The 24,142-nt window shown below is 28.8% G+C and overlaps 5 protein-coding genes and 1 pseudogene across 7 annotated transcripts; 4 read left to right on the forward strand and 2 right to left on the reverse strand.

Annotated features, from left to right (window-relative positions):
• Positions 1-41: 41 nt before the first annotated feature.
• LOC148230425 (uncharacterized) lies at positions 42-3,695 on the reverse strand. 3 transcript variants are annotated; one of them, XM_088194823.1, is made up of 6 exons: positions 3,297-3,695; positions 920-958; positions 756-828; positions 512-682; positions 278-444; positions 42-205 (listed from the first exon to the last, which is right to left on the reverse strand). In XM_088194823.1, the coding sequence occupies exons 3-6, from the start codon at positions 765-767 to the stop codon at positions 112-114; spliced, it is 444 nt and encodes a 147-aa protein (XP_088050949.1). In that variant the 5' UTR covers positions 768-828; positions 920-958; positions 3,297-3,695; the 3' UTR covers positions 42-111. The 3 variants fall into 3 exon arrangements, with proteins under 3 accessions (XP_088050949.1, XP_088050947.1, XP_088050948.1); XM_088194821.1 differs by having other exon boundaries at positions 43-205; positions 897-958; XM_088194822.1 differs by lacking the exon at positions 920-958 and having other exon boundaries at positions 43-205.
• Positions 3,549-7,141, forward strand: LOC148230426 (uncharacterized). Its single transcript, XM_088195584.1, has 5 exons — positions 3,549-3,654; positions 6,434-6,498; positions 6,564-6,776; positions 6,838-7,001; positions 7,069-7,141. Exons 1-5 carry the CDS (start codon positions 3,549-3,551, stop codon positions 7,139-7,141), a joined length of 621 nt encoding a protein of 206 aa, XP_088051710.1.
• A 2,707-nt stretch (positions 7,142-9,848) lies between these two features.
• Positions 9,849-10,457, forward strand: LOC148230427 (uncharacterized; annotated as a pseudogene).
• Positions 10,458-11,760: 1,303 nt separating this feature from the next.
• On the forward strand, positions 11,761-12,556 carry LOC148230428 (uncharacterized). The gene is made up of 3 exons (XM_088194568.1): positions 11,761-12,128; positions 12,187-12,353; positions 12,425-12,556. The coding sequence occupies exons 1-3, from the start codon at positions 11,781-11,783 to the stop codon at positions 12,492-12,494; spliced, it is 585 nt and encodes a 194-aa protein (XP_088050694.1). The 5' UTR covers positions 11,761-11,780; the 3' UTR covers positions 12,495-12,556.
• A 2,849-nt stretch (positions 12,557-15,405) lies between these two features.
• Positions 15,406-16,290, reverse strand: LOC148230429 (uncharacterized). Its single transcript, XM_088194567.1, has 3 exons — positions 15,894-16,290; positions 15,659-15,825; positions 15,406-15,592 (listed from the first exon to the last, which is right to left on the reverse strand). Exons 1-3 carry the CDS (start codon positions 16,248-16,250, stop codon positions 15,526-15,528), a joined length of 591 nt encoding a protein of 196 aa, XP_088050693.1. The 5' UTR covers positions 16,251-16,290; the 3' UTR covers positions 15,406-15,525.
• A 1,377-nt stretch (positions 16,291-17,667) lies between these two features.
• LOC148230430 (uncharacterized) lies at positions 17,668-22,050 on the forward strand. Its single transcript, XM_088195653.1, has 6 exons — positions 17,668-18,015; positions 18,074-18,240; positions 18,306-18,369; positions 21,418-21,612; positions 21,692-21,858; positions 21,932-22,050. The coding sequence occupies exons 1-6, from the start codon at positions 17,668-17,670 to the stop codon at positions 21,990-21,992; spliced, it is 1,002 nt and encodes a 333-aa protein (XP_088051779.1). The 3' UTR covers positions 21,993-22,050.
• Positions 22,051-24,142: the final 2,092 nt, after the last annotated feature.

The following is a 24,142-nucleotide window of genomic DNA, read 5'->3' on the forward strand; positions in this document are numbered from 1 at the left end:
AAAATATATATTTAATATTTTTTCAATATTATAAGCTAATATATATTACATAAATCAACAAAAATTACAAAAAATAATAACAAGCACTTTCAAACATTCATTTTAAAATTATCAATGATGAATATTGTGATGATGGAAATCGTTCAACTCATTATGATCGTACAATTGCTGATTTCCACCAGTAGTTCTTACTTCAGCCTTAAATCTACACAAAAATAAATAAGTTATATACTGAAATAATTTTAATTACAATAGTATTAGTAATAGAAGCAATTACCCATCTTGATCATTGGCGGTATAAGTCACAGTCCTGGTTGAACCATCGGGTTGAACCAAAGAATATTCTCCCTGTACAGAGTCACCATCCCTTGATTCTGTATGACTCTTTTCATCCCCAGTTACATCATCAGCCACCATGTAATTGTATTGATAACGGGGATAAGCCTTGAAAATCACCATATCTATTAATATTATTTCTTTATGGAATAGTTTTGATACCAATTAAACTTACATGAGCATGTTCATGTTCTTCGTGATTAAACTCATGAGATTGGATGCTGTGATCTAGAGTAATGCTTTGAGACGATTCTCCATGTCCTGAAGAACCATGGAGAGACGAATGATCAAAATCATGAATCACTCCAGCAGTAACCACAGCCACCAATGCGAACAATACAGCGATCTATAATGTTTATTTAAATTTAACACAAAATATATTTAAAAACTAAACCACTGAACAGGTTCACTATTCTCACTTTGAAACACATAGTTGGTTCGTTTGGTTTGTATGTTAGTTACACGACAAAGCTTGAGTTGACACTGAAGTTGCTGAAAAATTTCGTTCTTTTATATGGTGTTTTCTTAATTTTTGACATAAGTATTTTTTCTTTATGTACAGTCTCTTTTTAGTTGGTCATACCGTGAAGCGATTTAGACATGCAGGTGATGGTAGAAGTGGCTAAACAGTTTGAATTGTATATTAATTAATTAAATTTACATACGTGTTGCTAAATAGAACTTTTGCATATATATGCGATAATAAACATTGTAATTGAGGCAAAAAAACACATAATGATCAACAGTATTGTTCCTGATTTTATATATAATAGTGTAATCCAAATATGTGTACCGGGCATGTAATTTATTTATCAGTAATGTTAGTACAGTGTATTACACGGATCTTGGCTCATTTATGTTATACACAATGTCTGAAGAAATAAAGAGGGTATGCCTTTTTGACCCGTTTTTATGTAATTGCCTGAGTTATATCTATTAATTAACCTTTTTTTAATTTTATACAACACATTCATATAAATTAAAGATTTTTTTACAGAACAAGATAAATTTAAAAAAGTGTATACTTAGACTTTTGTGTATGTATATGGTACTAATACTAAAATCAATGTTCGTTAGCTTGTAGTAGAGCCCTTTATTTTATATAAATTAAGATCTATAAATTATAAGCGTTTTTTTATTATTATGTTTTCGAGTTTTAGGAACAAGTTAGTTTGATTTATAACTATTGAGGCACTTAGTAGATCTCTTTGGTATATATTTTAATTGCATATTTTTTAGACTTATGTATTAATATAAATTAGATAACAGTGTCGGGAGTTAGTGTCAAAATGTTGTATATACAATAGTCCAAATTAGTCGTAGTTGTGTAACAGTAGTTTTGATGGAAAGTAGTTTTGAAGGGTAAGGTCATTAAAGATGTTTTGGCGTTGCTCGTAATGAGTATTTGTGCGCAAAGTCTGAATTTAAGAAATCCTTTAATACGGTTTTTGCGAGTGTGTTTGTAAAGAAAAATTAAAAACATTTTTAAATCACGCGAAAAATTGAAATGCCTAATATTCTTCATTCAACAAATAAAAAATCATATATGTAAGTGATGAAATGTATTTAAAGAAATTGTTGAATCTAAAAATATAATTTCATTGATAATTGATGAATGAACCACCATAAGCAAAAGAAACACCCTCATTTTGTATATTCAATGCTGTATCGAAAGTGCTTAATTTATTTTTGGACTTCATCGAACTTGAAAACTTAACGACAAATGGAATACTTGAATCCTTGCTGCAATGTGTTGATTTTTATGGAATAACAATAGATTATTAAAAAAAATATTTAGTTTCGGGACCATGCGACAGCGCTGCTATGATGTTGGGATGTAAAAGTGGAGTGAAAAAATTCCTGACAGAAATTTCTTTCCGTTATAGTTTGGCATTGTGCTAATCAAAGATTAGAATTATCAGTAATTGATATTGTAAAGAAAATTTCAGGGATCAATAGATAAACTTTATATTTTATATCATGCGTCGCCGAAAAATAATAAAGTTGCATTTATGTGCAAAATCACTAGGCGTTGAGGTGTTGAAAATTGAAAGAGTTTTAAGTTTTTGTTCAGCTGTGCGTCATTCTGAAGAAACGATAAATGATCCTACAATAGATAAAAATGATGTCTTAAGGAAAAATAACGAATGCAGGCTTTTAATTGGATGTGAAGCTGTACATTGAAAATCGAAAAATAAATGCACTAGTCCAAGTTTTTGAAGAAAGAAAACATAATTTTGGACAGGGACGTCATTTCAGCATTTTCCAGGGGGAGGGGGGCAAAAGTTGGCCAGTCAGTGATCGTTATTTTAATATTTCGATTTCTATTTATAATACAAATTGTACGTCCGTAGAAAATATGTCAAATTTTGTGATTTGGACTTCAAATAAACGCGTTAATTTACATCGGTATTGAATTGTACAAATTGTACTAACAGGAAAAAAATAATATATGAACACATAGTGCATTATTACGAGCCCTATGCGCGAGATATCATGAGATTTCGCACAAAACAATTGCCGACAGGCAACTCTTGTTTTATCTATCATCTAGTTTTCTTCCTCGTCTAGTTTTATTTTAATTTTTATTATTTTGTGTTATGCACGACAGACAGAACACCTATCGTATGATTAGGAGCACATATCATAGAAACATATCACAAAAAGTCTCGAAGATTAAGTACGTGTTTGGTATTTCATAGTTGCCAAACGCGCTTCGTTTGCATTCCGGGCAACATAAAATATTGTAGATATTATTTCAAAATATAATATTATAATTATAAATAAATATTGAATAAACTAATATTATTAATATTTGTTATAAAATAACAATAGAATATAAGTACCTACGTATTTATTTTATTCTATTACCTATTTTACTCAGTTTTTTTAATTTATAATATCGTTTATATGCAATCTATTTTATTTATGTATTTAATTAATCAAATAAATTGAAGTACTTTTAGCACCGTTTTAGCCCGGGTGTTGTTTCCGCCGTGCACGCGTTTCAGAGTTCGCCGTATTAGGACAGCATCAAATTCGCGGGTACTTTATGCCGAATGGTCGATCGAGTGGAGTACGCCACCAAACGATTGCGGCGCCGAAACGATGCAACATTGTCCATTTATATTAGGGCAGCATAGGTGTGAGAACGTCTTTAGGTGCGCAGTTCAGACCGCTCGCACGTTGCGGAATCGGGTACGGATGGAAATATGTGGACTTGCGGACAATCTGAGTCCGCTCTATTGGGATCACATGAAGAGAATGTCGTCGGCCATTCTATCGGCGATCCTTGTTCTGTCGAGATTCACATTATTGGTCCGTCCCAGGTCCGTACGTGGTACGGACGACGTGCTCTGTAGGATTAGGAACGCAGAGAAAGAAAGACGTATATCGGTCATAGCGACTGCAGCGCTACGTGGTGACGCTTCGCGGAAAATATTTTCAACTGATCTACACAGATGGGGTATTTATTATTTTTTATAAATAAAATAATATTTAGATAAAAATAAAATAAAAGTGACATCTGTTGAAAGTTTGTAAAATTAGCAATATATATGTACATTTTTTATTATTCTAAATGTACACATTATTTTTTTAATATCTAGTGAAAATAGCTTTGCTCAGACATTATGTAATTGGAAACTGTAATATAAAAATAAGTAGATACAAATTTTGTTTTAATTGTATACCAGTACATTCCATAAATGAATTAATATTCTAATTCTTTACCATAAACATATGATTTTCTGTCTGAGGTTAAAAATAGTAATAAATAAGAGCAAGCCACATACTGCTGAACGTTAATCCCACAAGGTGAATCGCAATTTATCAAAATGGTAATATTTTAAACTTAAAAGGCACGTTATGTTACTAAGTAGCGTTGAGACTCTTACATTTAAAACCAATTTGTGTGACGGCATTCCAGATGGTTTAAAGAAGAAAAAAAGTGCACAAAAGCAAATGAAACCATTATATTTTTTTTTACAATTTTGGCGTTGTAGTGAAACGCTAAGTATATACAGGGTCGCCTAACCAAGCATAAATTGTTACACAATTATTTTCGACCTATGCTCAACATTTTTATTTTTACATTTTAGGTTTTGTAACATTTTAATTACTAAATTTTATTAGCTATTAAAATACATTAAAAGTAAAAATATTTTTCGAAAGTCAACGTAACACTTTTACAATTGTGCAGTACTTGAAAAACGCGTATATTAAAAGTTCCGTTTAATCTATACAATGAATAAATATTATAATATACAATAGTATATTGATGCATCATAGTAGCTTGATTGGTAGCAGATCAGACGGTCGAAGTGGAAGCTGCTGCTTATCTTATGTTCCCTCTGTGTCAATTCGTCATCATTTCTGATAGATACGAGTTCAATGTTGAGCTCTCGTATATTTCAAGTAGGAAGCAAGGTGATACTCAATAAGTCAAAGTAGAAGTAGCAATGCCCAAATGAAACCATTTTTACATATCAACGATTCACTCCCCGAATGAATACTTTGAGACGATGCTGAAATTTCGAATTATATTTTAAATATCGTATTAGACTTTTTAGTGTCTTCGTCCTGTGTTGCATAAATCTAGCAACAATGGAATTTGATACATTTCATTATTTAATATATTCCAAATAAAGGTTGCTGACTATTGTTACTATTGTCACACGTTATCCCGATATTTCTTACTTATGCCGTTCACAATAGATCTCGTTACTGCTTGATCTGATTCCGTCAAGAAACATTTGTCACTAAAACAGCGTTTCTTTGCAAATTCAAGGTATAAAAATCCGTTGGATTATATTATTTTTAACGAGTTTTGCACAAGTTTATTTTAACGCGATGACTGTGGATAATCGCTAAACAATAATATATATCATGATAAAAATATGTAGAAATACAGAGAAAAAAACATGTACATAAAAATAACACATTACAGTAAATTGTAATTTATTTTAACTAAGCAAGATGAATGTTACTACATATGATCCTTTTAAATTCCTTTCACAGAAAAATCTGCTTAATTATTACGGACAGGCTATGTTTCCACTAGGGTTTATGTCTTGACTCGTAAAGAATTATTGTTTATAAACGTATTATTTAAAATATTTCTCAGTAAGCTACCGATTAAAATATTGTTGAAAGAAGCAGGTATGTATTTTCTTTTACATTTCTACTAGATTACCGACAGATAAGATTTCTTTTGAACTTCAGCAACATCATTCTCAAGCTACATTACAATTTATAATTAAGTATTTGTATGCATATAATTTTACTTTAAAAATACAGTATAAATCATTACAAGCAATATATTTTTTTACATATATTTCAATGTTAAAATTAAGCAATAAGGGATTGGAAATTTTAGTCGGTTTTTTCATAGTTTTTACAGCAACGATTTTTTTTATCGATTATGTGTTTTTATAATACTCTGGACAGCATTAATAAGAAAGTTTGCCTACATTAAATTAAATTTAAATTAGTTATGAAATACTTTATTATAAATATTGGTTTTATATATACATTTAATTTAATTTACACTTTATATCTTTATCATTCTTAGTCAAAAACAATGAACACTGTAATTCCGTATGTGCACTAATGGCAAATATGCATTTATAAAACTTTAATCTCAATTATTTTGAATAACAATAAAATATTTTTAGCACAGTTACATAATTTTTATTAACAAAGAAATGCTTGCACTAATTACGCAATTATGCTTAAAATATTTTCTAAAATTTTAAGATAATTAAAAGCATAAGATCTCGACGGTCAGTTACTGCAAACATTTTTGGTTTACATTTCCACACTAAATTTGTGTAAGCAACATTTCTCTGTTTGCTCTGCTCACATCATTTAGGTCGTTAAGCTCCATTTGCAGTCGAGTTATTGCCAATTTTCCATAGCAAATCGTTTTTCAGTTGTTTAGAAAGAAACACAAAATCCGACAATACGTAATTGTTCAATGTTACATGCCACGCTTAACATATTTCTGATAATTTTGCGTAATGTCAACCACGCCAATATTTCCACACTTTTATTGCGTTTTTCATCAATATATAAGCGATAGACATTTGATCGATAGGCACACTCAAACTTGGGTTTCAATTCAGAAACACAGGACAATCGAGAAATATGATGATCTGCAAAGTAAGCATGGCAATAACACATTTCATTTAATTTTTATTAATTTTTTTTTCTTCTTTTAAAAATAGGTAGCCGTCGTTCTTGGTCTGGTAGCTGTAGCTATCGCTTGGCCACATGGACATGACGGTGGTCATCATGGAGGACACGGTCACGCCACGTCTCATCAAAACGTCCACAGATTTGATGGACCATCCCATGGATACACTGCTCCTGAACACGGAGATGGACATGGTCATGGTCACGGACACGGACATGGACATGGACACTACTACGATGAACATGTAAATATAAATTAAAAATCTCTACTCAAGTATTCCAATAATTTACTGAACATATTTAAAGGCCCATCCTGGATACAAATTCGAATATGGCGTGAATGACCACCATACTGGTGATAAGAAGAGCCAATCTGAGCACAGAGATGGTGATAATGTCAAGGGACATTATTCCCTTGTTGAACCAGACGGTTCCGTCAGGACTGTCCATTATCATGCCGACAAGCATGGGTATGTATTTTTGTTATATATGTATATTTTATCTAATAAAATCGCAATATAATATTTTTTATTTCAGATTCAACGCTGATGTTCACCGTACCCACAACACTCATCCAGCTCATTATCATACACATGATGGACACCATTAAGTTTTGACACCACTTGTTACATCGAAGATACCTGATAATTGTTATTTTTATGAAGTTTTGTTGTTTTATTTGCTCCAGATTATATGATTTAATAAATTATTAAATTTTATTATTTTTTTATTTAAAAAAATATTGTATAATATGAAAATATATTTACAAGAAATACTCCATTTTTATATATATTAAATATACTTTCAATTTTGTAAAATTGCATGTAAACAATTCTTTAACAAGATTTTAAAGTATTAGTAGAATATATTCTCCTAATGATATGTCCTAGCATAATAATATATTTTAAGATTAAATTAACTATCTTGTTAAGATAGCAAATCAATTAAATGTTTCATATATGTTAAAAATTAAAGCACCAAGTATCAAAAAGAGATAAAATTACCAAACCCATTTTCTAATTAGGTACGTTAAAATTATATTAAAAATCAAGAAATATATAAAAAAAGACAAGTTCATTTCGTATTATTAACAGTTTTATATACATATATATTATATTTAAAATATTATTTATTATTAATATATAAATAAATTAAAAAGCTAATAGTCAAATTTTAAATATTTATAAACTATTCGAATTTTGTTATGTATAAAATCTGATCAATGGATTTTAACGCGTGAGAATAATATTGCTATATTTTATAAAATCAGACAGTATATTATTAAAATATAAAGTCTATATCAATAGCTGATGTTGTTCAATCTTATTTTTAAAAATATGTTTTTATTCAAACAAAAATTTGATTACTGTTCATCGTTTAGTTTGACTAGTATTTTTTTCCATTTATATTAAAGACCACATAATTTTTCACATATTTCAAATTTTCCCACTGTAAAATATAAAACATTATGTATTGAAAATTTACAATTTTAATATTTTTTAAACTATTTTCTATTTATATAATGGCCATTGTAACGCATAATTAAAATAATTTAAATAAATAATGACCCATTCAAATCTTATTCTTTAATTTTGTATTCTTTAATTTTGGAAACTGTTTTTCTATTGTGCATATTTTTAATTAAGAATAAAGTGAAAACGTTTGTTTTTAGAAAACAAAAAATATGCATTAAATCAAAAAAATAAAAATATACAACAGAGATAAAGGCATGCGGTCCGCATGCTCTTATCTCTCACTCACTCTCGTCACTTAACACGCGAGCGAGTAAAAGAGAAAGTATCTCACCGCACGCGCCTGATAAACACCTATATGCTTGTACCAATTATTTTACTAAATAACTGACAATGTAAATCAGTAAATTTATATCTTTACGATGGTAAATATTTTTAGGAATTAACGAGAAAAAACTTATGTGGCTACGTAATTAAAATATACTGTTTACTTGCTGAGAATAAATAAAACCACTTAATAGTCTTCACGCTTACACCACTTCGCTTTTCAAGATATTAAAAATATTTATACTTATTATGAGATTTGTAAATATAACATAAGCATGATAATATAAAAACAGTCTATTCTGACCGTTTTCTTCAGAAGCACCCATTTACAAAATCTAGAAAAAATGGACGTAGCATTTTACAAAAACGGTAAAATCGTTTAATGTACATATATTATAAATACCGTTATTTTAATTATAAACGCAATATTTTAAACGGTACTACAACATGAGAATCTTAGCTTGCTATTACCTTAAAAACCTGGGTTCAAAACCCAAATGGACCCTAGTGTTTTAATGATTTTCTCTATCATGTCTGGAAGATAGGAATTAATAATAAAAAAATAATTATAATTCCGATCATTTATAACAGATGATGTTTTCCTAGATTTTCCTAATCTAATGGATAAAAATCAAGCTTATTTAATAATGATCTGCTTCAGGTCATAAAAAATAAAGAAGTTTAAAAATAAAATAAAAATACATAATTAAAATATATATTTTAAAAATACATAGAATATAAATAATAAAATTTATGTACTTTATTATTTTTACATATGGGTATTTATGTATTTATTTTAAAAAATAAATTTTAAGACTGTTATTATATAAATTTAGCCGAGTTTATAACCATTTATAATTTCATGCGTTAAATGTGGATTTGAATATTTATATTTTAATGTTAAATATTTACTGTGAATTTTACAATGTGTATAATGTTACACTTTGTAAAAATAAATATTAAAATACAAATGAAATTGCAAAAAATATTTTTGTATAAAAAATATATTATACACAAAATTTTATCATCAGAAATCAAAGATGATTGAAAATACATTTTTAGTGTGTTGAATAAAAATATATATAATGTTCACATTTATATATAACATATATAATCTATACATATAACAAAATAAAATAATGATTCAATACTTATTTAATTATTATAATAAAATATCTATAACAAAACACGCGTTTCGCTGTAACTTCAATAGAAATGTTTTACAATTGTTTGTTAAATCGGACAATCGATAGTAATTTATTACATTACTTGTAACATTACATTACATACAAACAATATTTCGAACACTTTTACGCAATATCAACTGCACCGAAATTGCCTCATTTTTGTTACTTTTAACCACTTTCTGCTATAAAAGCGACAGATATCTGGACCATTAGTACATTCAGCATCAGTAATCAATCCTGATAACACTTCAGCAATCAATAATCATGATCAGTAAGGTGAGATATCCACAACTATAACCAATAATATATTTAAATATTAACATAATTATTTAATGTTGTGATTTAGGTAGCTGTTGTTCTTGGCCTGGTAGCCGTAGCTCTCGCTTGGCCTCATGGACATGACGGTGGTCATCATGGACAAGGAGGACACGGTGGACATGGTCACGCCACGTCGCACCAAAATGTACACAGATTTGATGGACCGTCTCATGGATACACTGCTCCTGAACATGGAGATGGACATGGTCATGGTCACGGACACGGACATGGACATGGACACTACTACGACGAACATGTAAATATAGATTAAAATCACCACTAAATTGAACCATTATATGACTTTATATATTTGAAGGCTCATCCTGGATACAAATTCGAATATGGTGTAACTGACCACCATACTGGTGATAAGAAGAGCCAAGCTGAGCACAGAGATGGTGACAATGTCAAGGGACATTATTCTCTTGTGGAACCAGATGGTTCCACCAGGACTGTCCATTATCATGCCGATAAACATGGGTATGTATTTTTTATATATATATATTGTATCTAATAATATCATAATATATTATGTTTTTATTATTTTAGATTCAACGCTGATGTCCACCGCACCCAAAACACCCACCCAGCTCACTACCATACCCATGATGGAAAGCATTAAATTTTTAAGACACAATTTGATCTAAATTATTATCTAAATGTGTATTTTTGTAATTAAAAATTGTTGCTTTGTATGTATGAGATTATATTATTTAATAAAATATTATAATTAAGAGTTTATTGTATTATTTTTATATATTTCCCCTATTTTTTTATTAAGAGAAGTTATGAATTAATGCATAATATTTGAATAGCTATGTGAATAATATATAATTTTATAGAAAAATAATTAATAATAGGATATAACTATTTTTTATTTATTTTTTACAAAAAAATATTATAAAGTGATCCTTTTTTTATTTAATAATAATGCCCATAATAATGTGGACGATGCTGAACTGAATACAAGAGCAATAAATCTGCAAATTAAATAAATTTGGCAATTTTGCTGGGATTCAATAGGACTTCTTAGAATTAGTTATTAGTGAAAGTTCACTTTCAGTAAAATCTATGACAGGAATAGCTTATTTTTTTATTATTATGGATCTTGGAGCTGGTGCATCATATTTTCTCAAATTTCGCTAGTATATAAGTACAAAATACATTTTCATATTAATTAATTTTAAAAATTTTTAAGATTTAACATGAACGCACTCTCCCATTCGATTCTAGTCCATACTTTAAAGTAAATTATTCAGTAAATCAAAATGTACATAATTTCCAAAGCACCATCCGCATACATTCCGATCGCTCACGCATTCCACCTCATTCGTAATTATGCTATTTTTATTTAAAATTTAACTTTATACATTATGTGATAATTATCTTCCGGTACTAATTTAAATTCGCTCTTAATTACTAGGCAATTATTTAAATTTGTATATATTAAATCTTATTTGTCACAAAAAATATTATTTAATTAAAAATATTACTTATTGAACTTATGTCAATATTTGCGCCAACGTTCGTAGATAAATTAAAATCGCCCAAGATGATCGATTTTTTCAGAAAAAACGCAATAGTGACGTCTATAAGTTGATTCGGCGGATTGCATACAACAATGAACCCTTCTATTTACTACAACTAGTTACTATGCTTAATGGCAAATGTGTCTACAAATGACTTACTTTACACTTTTATATCATCAAAGAAAGGAAACGGGTAATTGATTTTGAAACAGTTACGTTGCGTGATATAATTTTGACATTCGTTTTAATTTGCACTATTTTTATTTACAAATAGAATTCGACATTGAATTTTTCCATAAAATTTATAACGCTAAATGAATTCCACACCTTTCTGTTTCTGATATAAATTGCCGTAAAATAGTTCCAATCAATACAGTCGTCTTCAGTGTTTCAAACTGAAAACAACATAGCTGAAAATGTTTGTGTCTAAGCTACTCGTATTATTTGGATTAGTTGCTGTTTGCAGTGCTTATCCAAGCCATGGACTTGCCATATCAACACAAAACATAGAAAGACACGATCTTGCTCATTATGCACCACATGGCCATTTGGGACTCTATGGACAAGGCATCTATGGCGGAGGTCTTTATGGTGGTTCATATGGAGGACACTACGGCTATGGAGGACATGGGCACGCAGTATCTACCCAGAACATTGAAAGGCACGACATCGCTCACCACGGACACCACGGAGGATTTTACGGTGGAATCAATGGATTAGGATACGGATACACCCATGGACACGGACATCAACATGAGGCATACGTAAGATTAATAATATAATTCATTCATGATTGTTTAATTAATTTTATTTTCATTATAGGCGGTCCCCAACTACAAATTCGACTATGCCGTTAAGGATCCGCATACTGGTGATAACAAAAAGCAATGGGAAACCCGTCACGCTGATCATGTTAAAGGAGGATATTCATTGGTTGAACCTGATGGCTCTGTAAGAACTGTAGAATACGTTGCTGATGATCATAATGGGTATGTACATAGTTATTTAAATAATAATTTGTCAAGTATTTAATTATATTACTATTCACTATTTTTATCAGATTCAATGCAGTAGTACATCGTTCAGCTAATCTCCACCCAGTGCAGCATCACAATAACTACCATTATTAATTATATGATTTGTATTTTACATGGCGTTCTGTATATAATATTATGTTAAAATATGCTACTCAATATATTTTTTCTCAATAAAAGTTATAAAGAATAAACTTTGCTTGTTATTATAATTTTGCATGAACCTTTCAAAGTGTAGATTTTTTTCAATAGTTATAACAATATTTACCCCAATTTTTACGTACACAATACGTACATATTGAATGACAAGGAGAATGCTTCAATTATTCCTAAAATGATAACCTGATAAATCAATTATAATGTTACAACTAGTTAAAAAAAAAAAATCTTCTATAATTTCAACATTGTTTTTCAAATTATAGGAAAACATTTGATAAAAAAAAACAACTCCAACAAAAACCAAAAACTGTTTAATAGCTACCAGATGTTTTTATTGTAAAATGTATCAAAATTATTATTTAATAAACTTGGAAGCTGTACATAATTAATCTGAAAAATATCAATGTTGAAATTATATACATATTTTGTATATAAAATGTTGATATTTACTTTAATTTTTTTATCGCAGACCTTGTATCATCACCATCGATAATTTAGTGCCACCATATTTTTTTCAAAAGATAATGTTTCAAAACTTTTTTTATAAGTAATAATTATTGCAAAATTTCATAATTTACTGTTTTTTTATAAAATCTACTTAAATGCTTTTTTACAGAAATTATTAAAAAATAGCTATTTGTCTTACATTTATTACTTGATCTGAACTTTTTTGGAATAATACTATATTATAGAAATTTCATATTTAAATGATTTAATAGTATTCTTTAATATGCATTATTTTGATTAAAAATATTTTTTGTGCCACGTATTTTGTGTGTTTATATCTACATATAAAACAAATATATAGATTTATAAAATAAATTATCTAATTAGTTTTGATTTTAATTTAACTTATTTACAAAATGTACCGACTTCTACTCCGATTTTTTGTCCAACGGTAATGCCTGCACTACACACACTGGAAGTTGGCCAAGGTAGGCCAAAGACGGAGAATATAGTGGGTTACTTCGGTCGAGCTCGGTTCTGCCCGCTCTAAAATTTCTCGGAAGTTGTCCGAGGTTACCGAGAACGGGAAGTAAAGTGGGGGTAATTTAGTCGACTTGGCCAGCTTCGAGCGCTTCCGAACATTGTCGGCAAACGGTCCGAAGTCGGAGCTGCTCTTTCGAGCGCGAGCGGTGAGATACTTCTCCTTTCGCTCTCTCGCGTGTTAAGTGACGAGAGTGATAGAGATAATGATATGATGCTTCGAAAACTGAGATAGAACGAGTAACTTGCTTCAATTTCAGTATGCGTGTAGGTGTCCTATGGTTAACACGCACGTCGAACGCTGCATCGTGGTCACGTGGTCAAGTAATAATACCACATGCTTATCGGGGACTTCAACAGACTCTTACTGACATCTTTGAATATTTTAGGACACCAAAAGGGATTAATTATATTTTTGATAGTATATTCTTCTAAGATATATGGTTATTATATTTATTTCATATAAAATTAAATAATTAAAAAATAATTAGTGGTACTTGATTTTGTTTAAAAAAATCGTTTCGAATATCCTTATGTATTTTCCTAGATCGGTTTATATAAATGTCACACCATAACGAATTCTTATTTAGAATCGATGGCGATAAATTCTAGGATAGTCACAGATGTGCTGTTCCTTTTTTTGAAATATAATTTTTATGCCTTATGGTATTTTGCGAAAGCCGACAAAGATTTTGCGTAAATTGAATATTTACGACCGAAAAGTTTTCACTGATATTGTATTGGTGAGAGCCCACACAAACTTTTATAATTATCAGTAGTGTAATTTTAATATTATGACAATTTAAAAATTGCGATTATTAGGCACATTTTTCTATCACGCGCAAATATGCGGGCTGTACGTGACAGAAGCCGCCGTCCGGACGGCGAATATGAATATGAAATTTGTGGCAGTGTGGCCGCTACTCGGAAGTCGGAGACCTTGACCGACTTCAGTTGAACTTCGGTTCGTACAACTATCAGAGAGTGTAGTCAAGCATAATAATTTTAATAAAAGTAACATTTTTTGACAGCGTATAAAATTGATACTAATAAAAACAATGACAACAATTTAAAAATTTCCGTCTACTTTAACTGTTAAGATTTTTTTCTATATTTATATTTAGTTTTATTGAAAAAAAACACATAATAATATATTATTTATTAAATACTACCTCTTTTAAGTGTGACATACTTAAAAAAAATATAAGAAATAAAGGACTCAGATTCGATCGATTTTTTACGACTCGGCGACTCCGACTTCGATTTGAAAGCAGGGCCGGAACTAGAGGCAAAAGAACAAATTTGCACCACTAGTAGTTTTTTACTTTCAATAAGTATAATATTAAGATAAAATACGATATTACACAAATTTGGTAGCAAAATATATTATATAAAAAAGTCACTAACAGTAATAGTAAAATAGTTGTTAAAAATATAAAGTTTTTGCCAAACTAAAAGTAAAATGACACGAGCTTAAACAAAAAAAAATTAAAATTAAAATATAATTTTAATTTATATTGTTAAACAGTACAACAAAAAAGCTGTAAAATCATATCTGAGATCGTCACATTAAATTAATTAGAATATCATTGAATTTACAGTTATTTAATTTACTAATTTTCAGTGATTAATATTACAATAGAAACATAATATTATCGTTTACTTTTAAAGTTTTATTTTTCATACTTTTGCAAATTCATCAATAATTATATTAAAATCAATCTGTTTTTTTACAATCATGATAATTTTTTTGATTAAGTGACGATTTTAAATGCACCACCCTTGTACTGACCCTGCTTATATATGTATCATATATATTAATATAAATCTAAATAATGTTAAATTCATAGATTGTTATATGAAATTATAAAATATGTTTAATTTGATATTAAAGCTTTATTGAAAAATATACAAATAACATATACACAGATTTAAATTTCATTTATACAATATCGGCATTCAGTTATAACCCAGAAAGTTCTTAATGATGGTAGCTATGATAGTGTGTTGGATGAATGTTTGTTGAGCGATGTACCAATGCGTTGAATCTTAAAATGGTAAAACATTTTATTATAATTTCGATCAATTATAAAGGCAAATATTTATGAACATACCCATTGTGGTCATCGGCTACGTATTCTACAGATCTTACAGAGCCATCAGGTTCAACCAATGAATATCCTCCCTTAACATTGTCGGCATGGCGGGTTTCCCATTGCTTTTTGTTATCACCGGTGTGAGGGTCATTTACGGCGTAATCGAATTTATAATTGGGGACGGCCTATTAATATATTTAAATTTAATAAATAATAAAATATTAATTTATAGCAATTATATGTTGAATCCTACATATGTGTCATAGTGATGTCCGTGGCCATAGCCATATCCATTTCCTAAGCCGTAGTTTCCTCCGAGGTATCCTCCATGGTGTCCGTGTTGAGCGATATCGTGTCTTTCAATATTTTGGGTGGATACGGCGTGTCCGTGACCTCCCCCATATTGTCCACCATAAAGACCTCCGCCATATTGTCCACCATAAAGACCTCCTCCATATTGTCCACCATAAATACCTCCTCCATACTGTCCACCATAGAGACCTCCGAGGCCGTACGCTCCTTGTCCATATAATCCATGAGAACCATGGACCGCATAAGCGTTGCAAGCAGCTACCAATCCCAATAAAGCGAACACTTTAGACACGAACATTTTTGTATTGTCAATGTTATCGCTTGGAGACACTAAACTTGACTGTGATGGTTCAGTTTAACTGCTACAATTTATAGTTTGTCTTAACGGAAATCAAACAGTGGAAAGTAAAGCTATTTTTATGGTTTTCAAGTACACGTATTTTTTTATTTTATTGATATTCGTATAAATTTGGTTTACCCAACTAGCAATTATTATATTGAAATTTATACAATTAGTTTATTGTAGATACTATTACAATATATCATATACTCATATTCGAATTGCAAAATCACTTTAATATTATATATATATATATATATATATATATATATATATATATATATATATATATATATATATATATATATATATATATATATATATATATATATATATATATATATATATATATATATATATATATATATATATTAAAGTGTAAATTATTAGGTTTGACTTAATATAATACAAATACATATACTGAATATTCTGAAACTAATAAACTGGAATTTTGCCTACTGGACCACTAAGCTCGGTACAATTTTAAAGCATATTTATTGCTTATGTTAAGTTAATATTTATTATGAAAAAAAAATGTTCAGTTTGTCAGGCACTCCAAAATTGTTGTGTATTTTACATTTCAATTATCATTTTTTGTAATAAAAGTGTAAAATTTGCGATATTATACAGAAAATTCTGCTATTTAAGATAAAAGCAAATCTTAAGGTATAATCAATAATGTATTTTGACATATTTTTTTTTTAATTATGCAATTAGATATTTTGGCATAATTTATATTATATAAAATTGGCATCCAATTGAATTTAGGTGACTATTTTCTTATAAATTACCATTATGCTTTAAAAAAACGTTATATATGTTCAATTAGTGTATTATATGGATATTTTTCGATGAGTATACTAATCGCGCAATGAATCTATAAATAATAACTGTTATAAAATTTTCAGTGCCTTTTTGGTGAGAGCTGGGTATTCGTCATGAATAATTTTATAAGAAAATTCACAATCCAACGTATCAATCGTGGTAAAGAAATTTCGTATCGAGTCATAATTTTATATATTTAGGAAAGAAAGTTATCATTTAGTATTTTCTTCTAATAAAGTTCTGTTATAGCGGAAATAATTTTGTCAGTAACACTAAAAATTATTTATGCAAAAAACAGTGAGTAAATATAATATAATATTAGATAGCAGTAACCTGAATTTCAATGTCTAATTTAGTATATTTTAATTAGTGTCAGTGTCCTCCGAACACGTTCAAGTTTATATTATTTACTACCACTTTCATTTACAAATGGTATTTGATATTAAATAATCCGAATTAAATTCCACACACATGATATAAATTGCCGTGAAATAGTTCCAATCAATACAGTCGTCTTCAGTGTTTCAAACTGAAAACAACATATCTGAAAATGTTTGTGTCTAAGTTACTCGTATTGTTTGGATTGGTTGCTGCTTGCAGTGCCTATCCAAGCCACGGACTTGCCATATCCACACAAAACATCGAAAGACACGATCTTGCTCATTATGCACCACAAGGCCATTTGGGACTCTATGGACAAGGCATCTACGGTGGAGGTCTTTATGGTGGTTCATATGGAGGACACTACGGCTATGGAGGACATGGGCACGCAGTATCTACCCAGAACATCGAAAGGCACGATATCGCTCACCACGGACACCACGGAGGATACTACGGTGGAATCAATGAATTAGGATACGGATACACCCATGGACATGGACATCAATATGACGCATACGTAAGAATAATAATATAACTCTTTCATGATTGTTTAATTAATTTTATTGTCATAATAGGCGGTCCCCAACTACAAATTCGACTATGCCGTTAAGGATCCGCATACTGGTGATAACAAAAAGCAATGGGAAACCCGTCACGCTGATCATGTTAAGGGAGGATATTCATTGGTTGAACCTGATGGCTCTGTAAGAACTGTAGAATACGTTGCCGACGATCACAATGGGTAAGTTGTTTAAATTATAAATTTGTTAAATCTTGAATTATATCACCATAAACTATTTTTTTCAGATTCAACGCAGTAGTACATCGTTCAGCTAATCTCCACTCAGTGCATCATCACAAAAACTACCATTATTAATCATATGATTAGTATTTTTCATGGCATTCTGTATAAATATGTTTGTCAATATATTTTTTTCTAAATAAAATTTATAAAGCATATATTTTACTTGTTATTAAAAAATTTTATGAACCTTTTTAAGAGTAGATTTTTTAAATAATCATAGCAATTTTTACTCAAATAATTACGGATGCAGTATAATAATAATAATACACAATACGTACATATTGAAAGTAAATACTTGAATGAAATGTATTGTAATGTTACAACTAATAATAAATTGTTTTTTGGAACCAAACCTTCAACAAAATTATTTTCGAAAATAATAAAAAATCATATGTGATGATACAACAAATTCTAATAAGAACCAAATACTGTTTAATAGATATAAAATATTTTTTAATTTAAAGTTTATTGTGTATTCGTAGTAAAATGTATGTAACACATTTTTGATTAAACTTCCAGGATGAATATAATTAATCTAAAAATGTTAAAATTAAATATATATTTTTTTATTGAAAACGTGAATATTTATTTTAATTTTTTAATCGCATTTATATTGATGATCACTATGAATAATTTTAGAGTACTATATTTTCTGTGAAAGATAATGTTTTATAACTTATAATATTAATTATTTTAAAATTTCATAAATTTAATTAATTTTTGATACTGTTTTTGTAAAATATAAAAAATACTATAAAATAGCAATTAATCTTTAAAAAAATCCTAATCAGAGCTTTTTTACAATAACGCTTTAGATCAGGGGTTGCCAACTCAAATGATCTTGCGGGCCACTTTGGAAATGCATCACAACTCCGCGGGTCATATATAAAATTATATATCCCATATTAGATTTAGATACACTATAGACATTTTTTGGAGTGAAAATTTGTCTATAGTATATTGGCGATTGTAAAATAAATATATTTTGTAAAAGTGTGATGAATCTCACGGGCCGGAAAAATTTTCAAGGCGGGCCGCATACGGCCCGTAAGCCGCGGGTTAGCCACCCCAGCTTTAGATGATATTATTGAATATACATTATTCAAATTAAAATGTATTTGTGTCTGTATCTACATACAAAACAAAACGAATATAAATACAAAAATAATACTATCTGATATAATTTTGATTTAGCTCTGATTTTTTCTAATGTTTTGACTCTGACTCTGACTTTAACAACTTCCAACTTTAAGAATTTTAATACTGTATTTTAGGTATTTCCTAACCATATAGAAAACTGCTAAAATAATAAAAATATTCAGCGGTAAATATATAACATATAAATTTCTACTAGTAAAAATATAATTTATTTGACAAGTGTTAGTGAGATTATATGCTGCTCTTAGCGGTCATGTAAGTTTACCAGTGTATATCAATTGTTTGATACATTATAAACTGACGTAGTTATTAAAATTATATTTATACTAGAGAAAAATACACAATATTTCCACTTGCTGTTAAAACATAAACTTTACTTTAACAATTTAAACAAACCGAACTAAAATTAACTACAGTTTTTTAACTTTTATTATGTTTTTTCATTTATGTTTAAACAGCAAATAGACTTTTCGCCACTTTTTAATTGAGTTTCATAGCATATAATTTCACTAGCACCTATCAGCTAAATTATATTTTCTTTTGTAGAAATATATTTTTACCGGTAACAATGTATTTGAATATGCTTTCACAGAAACACAAAATATATTTATACTAGTCAATATATTTCTATAAGATCCTAATTTTAATAAAAGTAGGTGCTAAAGCAAATTAATATGCATTTTATACATAATGAAAAGATATATTATTCAGACCAAGTATGAAGCATACATATACAATGGAACATTACTTTGTTTAGCCACATGGGTTGTAATGAAATTATTGCAAATTTTTGCATAACAATGAGAAGTATTTCAAATAAAGATTTAATGTGAAATCTGTATGAATGCAACAAGAATTAAAATTGTTGATTCTGATAAAAAGGTAAAATTTTATATTGAAATTGGAATAAGAACTACTGCCTAAATTGTTTAATTCTAAATTGCTAAGATAATTAAATACTTAAGATAATTAAGAACATTTAAATAAATTAAGAACAGCAAACATAAAATTTAGCAAAGAAAAATAAGGATAAGCTACGAATAACCTGATTATATACTGAAACAATGCAAAGTAAAAACTTTTGTAATGAAACTAAAACATTTGCACCGAAAGAAACGCTATTTAAATATCTGATAATATAAAATAGACTAACTTAAAAAATCGTTATAAATCCATACTTATTATCCTCGTACAAGACAATTGGGAAACCACTGCATTATAATCCATTTTTTTTAAAACTTACTGTGTAACTGCTACACTACAAAGTAAATCACCTACTTCGAGAAGATATGTGAATGAATGATAAATATAAATATGTATATAAGGCTGTAATTAAAGATTGAAGTATACGAATAATTGTTTTTAACTAATAAATTCATTAGCGAAATACCTAATTATAATTATTATTATTGTTTTCAAACTGATTCTATAAAGTATATATTGATTTTTTATATGCTATTTAATGAGACGATATTTGTGACATTAAATAACACAGCAACCGCATTTTAAAACATATTACACAAATTATATCATAAAACGTGACTATATTGTGTATCAAAAACACCGTGACAAACGTTATTTTTTCGCATATTTGACGTTTCTCCGATCAAGTTCGAATTTCGCCACAGTGAAACGAAGGAAGCTTTTCACGGTCAAGTGGTAAAGCGTACACGAAAGGAACTTTGGCAACTTTTGACCGTGTTCAATGATGTTTGAAAAAATAAAACGGTACGAAGCAAACAACGCGTAACGCTCGTATTCAACATATTTCGCAAATGTACAATGCAACAACCAATCGGTATAAAAGAGCAAACTAAAGAACTCATCGTTACATTCGATCTCAAACTAACAACGAAGTTGGTTAAGGAAATTTAACAATGTTCGCCAAAGTAAGTATATAAATACATTAAAAAATATAAATAAAATGTTAAACTTAAACTGGATTTAAATCGACAGTTAGCAATTTTCTTCGGAGCCATCGCTTTAGTAAGCTCATACCCATTGGAATATTTGGGACACGGACATGCCATATCTACCCAAAACATCTACAGACATGATGGACCATCTCATCCTTATGTAGGAGTCGACCATGGATATGCCCAAGGATATGGATATGAACATGGGGGACATGGACACTACCAAGATGAATATGTAAATATAACTAAATTTATTTATTATTTTTGACTTACCTTTTTATAAATATTATTAAATATTTTGTCATAATTTATAGGCTCACCCAGCATATAAATTCGATTATGGCGTAAAAGACGACCACACCGGAGACAGTAAGAACCAATGGGAAACCAGAGATGGAGATGTTGTCAAGGGAGGTTATTCTTTGGTCGAACCTGACGGTTCAATCAGAACCGTTCATTACACAGCTGATGATCACAATGGGTATATTTTTAATGAAACAGTATATATTTTTTTATATTACATTGGAGACTAATATATTTTTATTCTATTATAGATTCAACGCAGTTGTCCATAGAACACCCAACACTCACCATGAACACCATCAACACTACTAAACTGATTAATTTTTCCAATTTGAAAGATGGCTCTGTTATATCGAACTATTTGTGTTATTAATATTATCTCTATTTTAATTTAAATAAATTATTTATTTTTAAAAGCAATTAATTGTTTTATTTGTAATTTAAATTATATTTAAATTAAATTAACAAATTATACTCTTTTTCCTGAATATATTAATTATAACTACATCTTATATTACTATCAGGGTACATATAATGAATTATTACTAAGGATAACACACTAACCTAACTTTTATAAAATAAATCTTAAAAAATTATGGCACAGTGTTTGATAAAATATAATTAAAAACTAAATCATTTAGCAATTTTATAATTTAAAATATGTAAGTAAACTACAACCACCGACAAACTACACAAAAAAAATTGAAAGGCCTTCAAACATTGCTTTCTAGATTTTTTTACAAATAAAAGTGAACATGATTAATAGTATATTATACTGATATGACTATTCTTATTATCTTAGATATAACTAAGTTAAATCTAGTCTTTGAATCTACCACATAATTATAGTAATGAAAGTTTATGTTACATTATAAAAACAAATTTTTAATAAAATCGTAGTAAAAAATATAGTTTTATTAATTAAAAAAAAACCCTAAAAATCGATACTTTTTAAGGTACATTTATTTTGGTGGTGTACATTCTGGAGTAGATAAAATATTAAAGTGTACTTTTGCAACAGTTGGTTGTTTAAGAATTTACTCTATAAGATATGATCAAAATGCTTAATCACTTGTTTAAGCATTTTGATCACATCTTATCAGTAAGTTTACAATATGTTCGGCGAATGTGATGGATGCAAAATATTGTATAGCACTATTTATTAAAATGATTTTTTGCGCATAATTAAACCTTTTAGATTCAACAGTGACATAACATTTTTATTTTCAAGTCATTAAGGGAATATACTTTTTTAACTAAAAATATAATAATTTGAGTGTTAAGAATATAATTAGGGCTTAGAATCGAATATTCGTATTATTTGACCGATTTTAAACTATAAAAATATTCGAATAATTGATCAAATATTCGTTTATACTATCTCAAATGAGATTTTAAAAGAATCTTAGAACTATTTGTGCAGCTCTAAAATCCATGAGCCTTTATTTTGTTTCGAAATGCGAGACAATAAGATCCAAAGTCTAAACAAAAAAATTCTTTTAAATGCTAACGAAAAACATTTGTAAATAGAATGTTTGTGGCGTGCCTACTATGACCGAATTCGCAGAATTCGTTCGTTTAAAGAAACAAAACGTTAGAAAAGCCTACCCTTCATTATCGTTTAATACTTATCTAAAAAACAGGCAATAAAAAAATATAAACGATTTTTAACATGAAGAGGGTTGTAATTTTATATACATTTACAACCCGGCTAAGTTTTGCTCTACTCTGGAAAAAATTGAAATGACGTTCCTTAGCAAAAAGTGTGGAAAATAATGAATAATGCATTTTGCTTTTGACGCCTTAACAGTAATTCGCCCAGCATTGTGTTATGTATACTCTATAATATTCAATAAGATTATGAAGGTTAATAATAATAATTTAAAATAATTATTATTAATTAAATATTATTTTTTATTTTGTTAAAAGAATAAAATTTACAAGGAAATAAATCTAGAAACTGCTAGCAATGCCAGCTGATTTCGGAGAAAGCCAGTGAGCTTTTCCACCACAAGCCATATTCATGTAGCATGAATGCTGCTAATTGCCTACATATGACAGATTGTAGAAAAATAAAAATTTAATTTATATTTTTTTTCTAAATTTATTTAAAATTCAGAATATACCTTTAATTTGAAACAGCTAGAAAATCTAATAATAAATATAGAAAGGATTTTTTAAGGCTATACCTACGTTCGCATTTTTAATGCTAAACTTTTTCTAATTAAAAATATATTACACAAATAAATATTTTTCTAGTTTTGACCTATTTTTTTCGACTTTTACGTTATAACGCACGTTCGCTTTTATGAATGCTTGTTATATATAAAAATTCACGCAAAACCATGTCATAATTGCATTTATTATATTGCCGTTTTATATAACCTTCATGGACTATTGGTTTACGCTCCCATAATTTTTCACGGCAAACTTTAATATTAACACATTAATTAAATTTCGAT

This window comes from Plectrocnemia conspersa, unplaced genomic scaffold (assembly GCF_051122295.1).
Source record: "Plectrocnemia conspersa isolate PC_06_02 unplaced genomic scaffold, ASM5112229v1 ptg000010l, whole genome shotgun sequence".
In the NCBI taxonomy this organism is placed as follows: Eukaryota; Metazoa; Arthropoda; class Insecta; order Trichoptera; family Polycentropodidae; genus Plectrocnemia; species Plectrocnemia conspersa.

Bases quoted from the DNA above. Each gene is read 5' to 3' on its own strand.
- LOC148230426 (XM_088195584.1), top strand. From the start codon at position 3,549: ATGTGGACTTGCGGACAATCTGAGTCCGCTCTATTGGGATCACATGAA. The intron at 6,777-6,837 runs GTAAATATAAAT...ACATATTTAAAG, and splicing joins GACACTACTACGATGAACAT to GCCCATCCTGGATACAAATT. The intron at 7,002-7,068 runs GTATGTATTTTT...TTTTTATTTCAG, and splicing joins TATCATGCCGACAAGCATGG to ATTCAACGCTGATGTTCACC.
- LOC148230429 (XM_088194567.1), bottom strand. From the start codon at position 16,250: ATGTTCGTGTCTAAAGTGTTCGCTTTATTGGGATTGGTAGCTGCTTGC. The intron at 15,826-15,893 runs GTAGGATTCAAC...ATATATTAATAG, and splicing joins GACATCACTATGACACATAT to GCCGTCCCCAATTATAAATT. The intron at 15,593-15,658 runs GTATGTTCATAA...TACCATTTTAAG, and splicing joins GTAGCCGATGACCACAATGG to ATTCAACGCATTGGTACATC.
- LOC148230428 (XM_088194568.1), top strand. From the start codon at position 11,781: ATGTTTGTGTCTAAGCTACTCGTATTATTTGGATTAGTTGCTGTTTGC. The intron at 12,129-12,186 runs GTAAGATTAATA...TTTTCATTATAG, and splicing joins GACATCAACATGAGGCATAC to GCGGTCCCCAACTACAAATT. The intron at 12,354-12,424 runs GTATGTACATAG...TATTTTTATCAG, and splicing joins GTTGCTGATGATCATAATGG to ATTCAATGCAGTAGTACATC.
- LOC148230425 (XM_088194823.1), bottom strand. The intron at 445-511 runs GTAAGTTTAATT...GTGATTTTCAAG, and splicing joins AAGAACATGAACATGCTCAT to GCTTATCCCCGTTATCAATA. The intron at 206-277 runs GTAATTGCTTCT...ATTTTTGTGTAG, and splicing joins ACCGCCAATGATCAAGATGG to ATTTAAGGCTGAAGTAAGAA.
- LOC148230430 (XM_088195653.1), top strand. From the start codon at position 17,668: ATGTTTGTGTCTAAGTTACTCGTATTGTTTGGATTGGTTGCTGCTTGC. The intron at 18,016-18,073 runs GTAAGAATAATA...TTGTCATAATAG, and splicing joins GACATCAATATGACGCATAC to GCGGTCCCCAACTACAAATT. The intron at 21,613-21,691 runs GTAAATATAACT...CATAATTTATAG, and splicing joins GACACTACCAAGATGAATAT to GCTCACCCAGCATATAAATT.